The sequence below is a fragment of the Bison bison genome, unplaced genomic scaffold (assembly GCF_000754665.1).
Source record: "Bison bison bison isolate TAMUID 2011002044 unplaced genomic scaffold, Bison_UMD1.0 scf7180017864317, whole genome shotgun sequence".
In the NCBI taxonomy this organism is placed as follows: domain Eukaryota; kingdom Metazoa; phylum Chordata; class Mammalia; order Artiodactyla; family Bovidae; genus Bison; species Bison bison.
The window spans coordinates 7,141,706-7,152,510 of record NW_011494889.1 but is presented as its reverse complement, the minus strand read 5'-3'; the positions used below and the strand labels follow the sequence as shown (position 1 = coordinate 7,152,510).

The window sequence follows — 10,805 nt, the reverse complement described above, 5'->3', positions numbered from 1 at the left end:
CATTCTCCCAAATCTCCCCACCCTCTCCCTCTCCCACAGAGTCCATAAGACTGTTCTATACGTCAGTGTCTCTTTTGCTGTCTCATATACAGGGTTATTGTTACCCTCTTTCTAAATTCCATATATATGCGTTAGTATACTGTATTGGTGTTTTTCCTTCTGGCTTACTTCACTCTGTATAATAGGCTCCAGTTTCATCCACCTCATTAGAACTGATTCAAATGTATTCTTTTTAATGGCTGAGTAATACTCCATTGTGTATATGTACCACAGCTTTCTTATCCATTCATCTGCTGATGGACATCTAGGTTACTTCCATGTCTTGGCTATTATAAACAGTGCTGCGATGAACATTGGGGTACACGTGTCTCTTTCCCTTCTGGTTTCCTCAGTGTGTATGCCCAGCAGTGGGATTGCTGGATCATAAGGCAGTTCTATTTCCAGTTTTTTAAGGAATCTCCACACTGTTCTCCATAGTGGCTGTACTAGTTTGCATTATCCATTCATCTGTTGATGGACATCTAGGTTGCTTCCATGTCCTAGCTATTGTAAATAGAGCTGCAGTGAACACTGGGGTACATGTGTCTTTTTAAATTTTGATTTCCTCAGAGTATATGCCTAGTAGTGGTATTGCTGGGTCATATGGTGTTTTTATTCCTAGTTTTTTAAGGGTTCTTCATATTGTTCTCCATAGTGGCTGTATAAATTTGCATTCCCACCAATAGTGCAAGAGGGTTCCCTTTTCTCCACGCCCTCTCTGGTATTTATTGTTTGTAGAATTTTTGATGATGGCCATTCTGACCGGTGTGAGGTGATATCTCATTGTGGCTTTGATTTGCATTTCTCTAATAATGAGAAATGTTGAGCATCTTTTCATGTGTTTATTAGCCATCTTTATATCTTCTTTGGAGAACTGTCTGTTTAGGTCTTTTTCCCACTTTTTGATTGGGTTGTTTGTTTTTCTGGTATTGATTTGTATCATTTTACTAGACTTTGAGAGTAAGTTGTAGACACTGAGACCTTTTCCTTTAAATACTTGAATGTATATCTTCTGAGAACAAGAACATTCTCTTTTATAAGCCATAGGTTGTATGTGTATGTGGTGTGTGTGTGTGTGTGTGTGTTTAAAAATAATCTCAGAGTCAAGCACTTGAGGAGAACTTTAAGAAACCATTTGGCTCCTTCCCCTGCTTCTTGCAAGTAAGTTCCTAAACAGTACAAAATTGGTATTTTTCAGGAGTGATGTATACAGATTTCTACATGGAACATGCCTGTAATAGAGTATGTGAATCCAAAGTGTAGGACCATTCTCATGATGTTCACATATGTCCCTGTAAACAAAGAAGCAAACGAGTGCTATGCTAAACAAAACCTTATCTGAGGGCCACATTTGTTCCTTTGGGCATCAGCTTGTGATCCCTGGATCTATCTTCAAGGCTCCCATGGGGTGGCTTACCCACAGCTTTCTGTAGAAGCACCTTGGTACAGTCAAGTTCTTTTTTAAGTCTAACTAATTATGCAGTTGCGATTTATGAGAGATAGTGGTGTGTAGTGGTTAAGAGTGTGAAGTCCAGCCTGTGTATGCGTCTGAATCCCAGTTCCGCTACTTAATAGGATCTTGGGAAAATTACCAGGCATTTCTGTGGTTCAGTTTCCCCCATATGTAAAATAACAGTGCCTACCACACAGAGCTATTGTGAGGAGATATTTTTTCTTATATCCATACAGATCATGATCATGTTATAAGGAAGGTGAATGAGGTGAAAAGTCTGTTCTTTCTAGAAGTCTTAGAGGAGATGTCCATTCCTAAGCCAAAAGACTAGTTAATCTACTTTTCTCACATCGTGAGGGCTTTAGTTTCTGTTCTCATCCCTGTTCTCTGCTTAGCCCCCTTGTCGGACTTCTCCACAACTCCCGAGATTTCCCTAGTCCCAAGGAAGTCATTGCTTTAACATATTGGCTGTATGTGACCTCGGGCCAATTCCTTAATGCCTTTGGGGTTTAATTTCTTCCTCTGAAAATGGAGGTAACAGTAGTGCCTACTTCCTGAGGATGAAGTGAGTTGGTAGAATGTGCCGGACACGGAGTGAGCGCTCTGGAGCTCTAGGCTGTCGGGTGTGATCTGCGTCCCCTTCAGTGGGTATCCCCCACAACCGTGTATTCCGTACTTCTGGTCTAGATTTTCTTACCACTGGCACTCTTGCTGGTGATGGTGGTGGGGGGTTCTTCCTCTTTCTTCTACGAGTGCTGTCACTAAGATACTGCACGTGCGTGCTCTGACGCTCAGTTGTGTCCAACTCTTCCTGACTCTGTGGACTGTAGCCCACCACGTTCCTCTGTTCATGGGATTCTCTAGGCAAGAATACCGGAGTGGGTTGCCATTTCCTACTCCATATTAAGATACCAGTGGTCTTCTTTGGTCCAAATCTAAGATAGTTCTTATTCTTTTGGCCATCTTTAATATTTTTAACAGTAGAGATCATCCTGCAACAGAGGTACTGAGCAGGGGGCACTTAAAGGGGTTACGGGAAGAAGAGAGGGTCAGATGAAGGGAAGGGAAGGGAAGGGAAGAGATGAGGGAGTGAGAGAGACCTGGACTGACTGATGAGTAGAGAGCCAGGGATGGAAGTATTTTGGAGAGGGGTTGGAGTTAGACATGGAGAGGATGAGTGGGGAATGGAGTCGCAGTTACAAGAGGAATAATTTCTAAGTATTGTAATAGCAAAAGGAAGCTGAGAAATAGAATAGTTGGAGGTGGTCGGGCACCCATCAAAATTCTTTAAAGAAAAGGAAAATTGTGAATGTTTTACAGCCAAAGAGGTAGCAAATAATAAAGGAAAGACTGAAGATGCTGAAAGAGAGGAACGTATGTCAAGAACAAGAGCCAAGACTGGAACTAAGAAAAACGGAGTGGGGTTAGCTTTGTTAGGAAGAGTGCTTTTTTTCCCTCCACGGTTGAGAGCATAAGGAAGGAGGTTTGCTTCCCTGGTGGCTCAGATGGTAAAGAATCTCATAATTCATGAGACCCATGTTCCATCCCTGGGTTGGGAAGATCCCCTAGAGAAGCGAATGGCAACCCACTCCAGCATTCTTGCTTGGAGAATTCCATGAACAGAGGAGCATGGTGGGCTACAGTCCACGGGGTCACAAAGAGTCGGACACAACTGAGTGACTAACACTTTCACTTTCATGTACATACTTGTGGTGGTGTGAGAGAAGCGTATGGAAAGGTGGTGGTATGGACTGAAGGTTTGAGTCCTTCTCAGATTCATATATTGAGGCCCTTACCCTCAACAGGATGGTATTTGGAGGTGGGACCTTTGAGAAGTGATTAGGTTTAGATGAGGTCATGAGAGTGGAGCCCCTCAAAGAAGAGGGAGACCCAAGCCTGCTCTCTTTCCGCTCTGTGAGGACACAGCAGGAAGAAGGTCATCTGCAAGCTGGGGCATGGACTGTCACCAGACCCCAAATCAGTTAGTGCTTTGATCTCAGACTTCAAGCCCCTAGAACTGGGAGAAATGAATGTCTGTGGTTTAGGTTTCCTAGTCTGTGGTATGTTGTTAGAGCAACCAGAGCTGAGTGAGGAAGGTCAGTGATGGTGCCGACTTCAGCAGTTTTCATTTCTTTGGTGAAGTAGGTGATAGGGTTTTCTGCTGAGATTAAGGGAGGCCATGCTTTGGAGCTTGAGACCAGAGAGGATTCAGGATAGCTCTTTGGGAAGTTTGCTAGGGCATCAACAGGAGATGAGAGAAAGGATTGTCAGGCACCGTCCAGGACACTTGATGCTAGATGGCATGAATCTGTAGTGGGCCACAAGTTTTTTGTTGTTTTCTTCCAGCAGTGCTTTGCAGTAACAGGAAATTAAAATTAGAGACGTAGAGATGCTCAGGGTTATGGATCAATAGAGCAGGCAGGATGGAAGGTTAAGGGACCCAGAATCCGGGGCTGTGATAATGGAAATTTTGAATAGTTGACTGTGGAATATTGAGCAACCCGATGTGTAGATTAATTAAGTGCTAAACACTGCATGAGTGAACCCCAGGGGAAACCAGTGGAGGAACAATCGAGCCAACCTACAGAATTATGAAAAATAAGAACTCGTTGTTGTTTAAGCCCCCACATTTTGGGCAGTGTGTGATCTAGCAATGGAAACCTGCAATGCTCTGCCTCGTGTTGGGCAACTGGGACCAGGAGCCTGGGGGCAAGGGAGCTGGTGCAGTAGGTCAGGCCCTGGGGAAGCAGAGCAGAAGAGAATGGAGAGAGAAAGAGAAGACTTCGCATCCCATTCCCAAACCACGAACTAGGGTTATAGATATGAATTGTATCTAGAGTAGTCTAGTAGACTAGAGGTAAAAGATGTGTCACATTCCTGTATTTTTCTAAATTGAATCTAATTCCATTTCACCGTGTGCAAGACCAGAAAAAGTTCAACATTAGCAATTTGGTGGCTCCTTCTTTTCTTCTCTCATATTGTCCTCAGTTAGTTAGTGTTGTCTCTCAGTCCTGTCCAACTCTTTACGACCCCATGGGCTGTAGCCCACCAGGATCCTCTGTCCATGGAATTCTCCAGGTAAGAATACTGGAGTGGGTTGCTGTTCCCTTCTTCACGGGATCTTCCTGACCCAGGGACTGAACCCAGGTCTCCCGCATTGCAGGCCAATTCTTTACTGTCTGAGTCACCAGGGACCACATTGTACTAGGAGGCTAATGCAGTCTTTAGGGAAAACAAGGGCAAGAAAACCACTGTGCTGCTGAGATGTCTAGGCCTGAAGGCACGGGCATCACCCCCTTCCTCTGTGCCCAGGTCGGCTGCAGGGATCCGGACCACAGCTTCCAGAGCCCAGAGCACAGAGGAGGAATTAGCTTTCCACCGAAAGGGAGGGTGGGCGAGCTAGAGAACCTGTGGTTTGTGTACACGTGAGCTCTTGAGGTTTTGTATTGTTCTCTAGGCCACTGTGGACCCCTCAGCCGAAGGGTCTTTGCCCTTTTCTCTTATATCATCAGGACTAGACAGAAAGAAGTTCCTTGATGCTCAGAGGACATTAGGCTTTGTTTTCTGTGGTCTGCCTGGGCAAAGTGAGACAGTCTAGCTCAATGCCCTCAGAAAGCAGAAGATGGTGATGGGTTCTTCAGAGCAAAGTGGAAGAGGGACAGAGTAAAATTTTCTAAGACTGCAAGGAGGAATCTACCACCTTCTCATAGGAAGCAGCTTGCTGATGGCAGGTCTTCAGATGAGATGGCCATGTGGATATAGCACTAAGCACCTGACCCAGCCCTTCCTACCTCCTCAGGAAGCCCATCTGTTCAGCTGATGGTGCCCTAATCAGTCTTCTACTTCACCCTGGTTCATTCTCATTGGTATTTCAACATGCTCACATCTTTCTGGTCTTAAAAAATAGAAAATCTTCCTTGACACCATGTCCCCCTCCAGACATCAATTCTTCCCCTTCACTGCACAGATCCATCCATCTCAACCCTGATTTCTCCTCAGCCTTCAAGTGAAATATCCTTGGTTAAAAGTCAGAACTTGTCTCCTTCTTTACTAATTCCAGTGGACATTTTTCAGAACTTATTTTCCTTGACCTTTCAGCAGCATTTAACACCAAAGATGACTCAGTTTTTTCCATCTCTTTCCTTAGTTTCCATGGCATCACCCTGTCCTGAATTTCAGCCTATTTCCTGGCTCCTCTTCTCTGAGTCTAGTGCAGATTCCTCACCCTTGGGCCATCGTGTCAGTGGGGGTACTCCTGTGAGCTCTGCCTAGGTCATCATCTCTTCCAGCCAAGGCGCTCTTCTTAGAGGAGCTCTTCTGGTCCTGTGGCTTTGTTACCAGATCTGGGTTTCCAGCCCAGATTTTCTCCTATGCATCTTTATACATGTCAAGTCTACCCTTTGATTTTATCCCCTTCGAAAGCTAGTAAGTTAGCCTGTTACTGTTTCTGGGATATAGGCAGAAGACCTGAGACCTGGGTCAGCGACCCAGGACTTCATTTAAATATGGTTGAGGGAATTCCCTGGAGGTCCAGTGGTTAAGACTCTGTGCTTCCACGGCAGGGGGCACGGGTTTGACCCCTGGTCAGAAAACTAAGATTCTGCATGCTTTGACATGTGGCCAGTAAATAAGTAAATAAATAAATAAATAAGGTTGAAAGTTTCTCATAGTGGCACGGGGGATCAATTACATTGCTGACACAGCACACTGCAATTCTAAGTTTCTCTTTATGTGCTGTACGTGTCTTCACAAAGTGCATCATGATGGCAGCTATTCCCTAGAAAAGAACCAGCAAAAGGAGGATTGCGTATATAATTTAAAAATTTCTGGTAGTTGTATTTTAAAAAAGTAAAAGGGAAACAGGTAAAACAATGTGTTTTATTTAACCGATATGTCTAAAATATGATTTCAACATGTAATCAATTAAAAATTATTAATGGATGTTTTACATTTTTTAATACTAATTTTTGAAATCCGTATAGATTTTTCACTTAGAGCCCATTTTAATCTGGACTAGTCACATTTCCGGTGCTCTATAGCCGGTGGAGGTAGTGGCTTCGGTACTGCATGGTGCAGGCCTGAAATTTCTCTTTTTTCCCCCCAGCCTACCTCCCCAAGATTTGTAACCTACAAGGGCATACAAACGCTGCCCTCCTCACTTCCCTGCCTTCCCTTTGTTTCTGTGAATTAAGGCAGCCTTTATCCTTATCCTTCTGAGTTTGGAGTTGAAGCAGTTCTCTGATTCACAGAGCAGAAGGCCTAGAAGGTTATGGAAAAGATAAATCCATGACTGTTTATCAAATTATATTTTTTTGTCCCTGCCTCATTAACTATTTGTTCTAATGTATGCAATAGCCAGTCTGATGTTACAAGAATATTACTACGCTGGTGTTAGCCAGTTTCATGGGTCATCTTTAGCTGCTTCTTGAGAGAAAGTATAATCTTGTAAAATATTTTAGTCTCTAGCAACAGTGTCATGTTCAGATCCTGCCTCAGTGAGGCATGTGGGCATGAAGAGCAGTGAGACTAAGGAGCTCAGGGAGGTTGACATGAAAACATTACATGTTTAGTTGGCTCTCAGATCAGTGAAGACCAAGAATCCTGTATTCCACAGTTACTGACTTCGGGTTTTCTCTTGATACCCATCCTTCAGCCTCCTGAAGTGAAGAACTTAAAAATTCTTATTTAAAATGTTTTCTCTGTAAAATAGAGAGTAAATATAATACCACAGATATTAGCCGGAATGGTGAAGAAGTTAAATATTCTAGTTAAGTGAGCATTAGTTAAGTTGTTAACATTAGTTAACATTAACATCTAGTTAAGTTGAACAAGTTAACTTTCAAAATATCACAACTTTTTAACCATTTTAAATGAAAACATTTAATAATCTATTATAAATCCCCTGAGCATCCAGAGAGTACTAAATATAGCTTATACTTTTCTTAGGTTATTGTTAAATTGAATTACATTCCTATGGGGGAGAGGGTGAGGAATAACTAATATTTGTTGAGTGGTTACTCTGTCAAGAGCTGGGCTTTATGTTATGGTGGCTCATATTATTTGACCATTAGAGTGTTCTCAGCCCAGTTCTGAGTATTTCAAGGAAGAATCTGTGTTTCACCTACCAGGTAGGCATATGCATGCAGATTAACCTGCCCACTCTAGCAAATTAGAGGGCTGGAGTTGGAACCCTAGCAAGTCTGCCAGTGGCTTCCCCTGTGGCTCAGCAGTAAAGAATCTGCCTGCAAAGGAAGAGATGCAAGAGGTGAGGGTTTGATCCCTGGGTCGGGAAGATCCCCGGGAGAAGGAAATGACAGCCCACTCCAGTATTCTTGCCTGGGAAATCCCAGGATATGGGAGACTGGTGGGCTATGGCCCGTGGGGTCTCAAAACAGTTGGACGTGACTTAGTGACTAAACAACAACAGGAGTCTGCCTCTAGAGGTCCTACTTGTAGGACCTTCCCCTCACTAGACATTATCATCCTCATTTTACAGATGTGGAAACTGTGGCTCAAAAGAATTAGCGAACACTTAAAACCAGTTAGGAAGTGGCAGGGTTTGCGCCTGCCAGTCAGCACAAGCACTTCTTTCTTCTCTCTTGGGTTCACTTGTCTGCCTTTTCCTTTCCTCAGAAAGTATCTTCCATCCTCTTGAGGCAGTGTTTATTACATGACTTTGTTTGCTGTGCTATACCTGCTCTGAAATAATTTAGAGAAACATAGTGCTTGTTTTTTCAGAGTTTATATTCTAAAACAATTGACTACTTTTTTTTCCCACAGAGAGGTCGGAACAATTATCAGGTCATTAGGATGCTGCCCTAGTGAAGGAGAGCTACATGATCTGATTGCAGAGGTAAGTAGGCTAAGAAACTTTCATTCATGGCTGATTGAAATGGAATGACTCTTAGCATGGCTCTATCTTCTTGTAAAAAAAAAAAAAATCCTTACCTGAAGTGAAAAATACCCTAAATTACCAAATATACTCAGTGAAGACATTAGGACAGCTATGAACGTGCGTGCATGCTAAGTCGCTTTAGTCATGTCTGACACTTTGCGACCCCATGGACTGTAGCCCGCCAGGCTCCTCTGTCCATGGGATTCTCCAGGCAAGAATACTTGAGTGGGTTGCCATGCCTTCCTCCAGGAGATCTTTCTGACCCAGGAATCAAAACCGTGACTCCTGCATTGCAGGTGGATTCTTTACCGCTGAGCCACCAGGGAAGCCCTAAGACAGCTATGTGAATTAGCAAATCAACAGAATCTGTAAGAATTGATATCAGATCTTAAAGAAATGTTTATGGCCAATAATGTGATGGATCAAGTAAGGACCTCACTTTAGATATTACACTCTTTGTAATTAGTTGAAGAAAGGCCAGTAGACACAGAGGACTGACTGTGTGCAGAATGAATATTGACAGATGAAAAGAATATAGTAAATGTCAGTTTACAGGGGATAGAAAGAGTAGAGACTGTGCATTTGAGGAAATAAAACTAACTTCCAGAAATAGTAGTAAATAAAATAATAACTCACTTGACATTGAATTTTGAAAATGCTTATTTGTAATAGTGTAGATGAGTTGCTGGAGGGACTTATCTTATAAATGGTGATGAGAAGCCCCAAACCAGAGAGCTTCATGCCTTGTTTGGTTTTCCAGAAGAGTATCTGATCAGATTTCAAGTACAACTTTCAGTTCAACAAGGCAGAGGCCTCGAGGGAAAAAAACTACCTGGGCAGCCACTAGAAAACTCCTTTCAAACTTGCTTATTAGGTATGTGGGTTTTGGTGGAGGCCAAGTATCAACAAAGAGGATAGGGACAAAGGCAAACATGTATGATTTTATTTATCTCCTTATTCCTTGCACCCAGCATAGTACTTGCCTGTCCAGTTTTACCCAGAAGAGAAGGAAGTGACTCTGGGTGAGTCACTTAACCTCTGCATCAGTTTCTCCATAATAATACTTACTTCAGAATTTGCTTCAAAGATAAATGAAATAATGTGTAAGAAGACAAGTTTTGAATCCTAAAGTACATAGATTGGAAAGATGACTGTTGCTCCACATTAACACTTTTTAAATTTAATTATTTTGTATTGGAGTATAGTTTATTTACAGTGTTGTTGGTTTCAGGTGTACAGCAAGTGATTGTTATACACATACATATATACATTCTTTTTCAGGTTCTTTTCCTATGTAAGTTGTTACAGAATCTTGAGTAGAGTTTGCTGTGCAATACAGGAGGTCCTTGTTTATTGTCTGTTTTATACATAGTAGTATGGACACGACTGAGCGACTTCACTTTCACTCTTCACTTTCATGCATTGGAGAAGGAACTGGCAACCCACTCCAGTGTTCTTGCCTGGAGAATCCCAGGGACGGGGGAGCCTGATGGGCTGCCGTCTATGGGGTCGCACAGAGTCGGACACGACTGCAGTGACTTAGCGGCATGGATATGTTAATCATAAACTCCTCATTTATCCTTCCCCCACATTTCCTCTTTAGTAACCATGTTTGTTTACTAACCCTGTGATTCTGTTTCTGTTTTGTCCATAAGTTCACTCACATTACCATTTTGATAACTAAAACCAAGTACCAATTTTTATTAGCATTTAAAAATATTCAATAAAGGAGGAAACTGTTTTCCATTTTGGGGTCCAGTAAAGTCATTTTTCGGAGAAGGCAACGGCACCCCACTCCAGTACTCTTGCCTGGAAAATCCCATGGACAGAGGAGCCTGGTGGGCTTCAGTCCATGGGGTCGCGAAGAATCGGACATGACTGAGCAACTTCCCTTTCACTTTTCACTTTCATGCATTGGAGAAGGAAATGGCAACCCACTCCAGTGTTCTTGCCTGGAGAATCCCAGGGACGGGGGAGCCTGGTGGGCTGCCGTCTATGGGGTCGCACAGAGTCAGACACGACTGAAGTGACTTAGCAGCAGCAGCAGCAAAGTCATTTTTCCTGAGTAGCAGGAAAAAACATCTCCTGCATTGGTCCTCACTAACAAAAAGTGTTGATCACTCCCTTAAAGTGACTATCATCAAAGCTAGAATTTGTATTGGGGAGAGGAAAGTTGGCACTGTGGAAGAGCTATGAACTAGAAGATAAATTTACAGTGAAATCACAATTATTGTTTGTAATTGAGTAGACTAAGTGGAGCAGTAATGAAAAATACCTCTGAAACTTTAGAACCTAATTCTTTTATGGTTTGCTTGTATGTATTAATCTAAAGCAGGGATCAGCAAACCACAACTCCTGGGCCAAATCCAGTCCACAACCTACTTTTGTGAAGTCTTATTGGAACACAACTAGACTCAT

General features: G+C 42.7%; 1 protein-coding gene across 2 annotated transcripts in view; it reads left to right on the top strand.

The window, feature by feature from the left end:
- Nucleotides 1-10,805, top strand: part of EFCAB2 (EF-hand calcium binding domain 2) — a 75,444-nt gene that overhangs the window by 34,791 nt on the left and 29,848 nt on the right. For both annotated transcript variants that reach the window (XR_826376.1, XM_010852902.1), the window contains one exon: nucleotides 8,273-8,345. Coding sequence is in view for 1 of the 2 variants with exons in the window: in XM_010852902.1 (XP_010851204.1) it covers nucleotides 8,273-8,345 (73 nt within the window). In the remaining variant the exon portion in view is untranslated. The remainder of the gene's footprint in view (nucleotides 1-8,272; nucleotides 8,346-10,805) is intronic.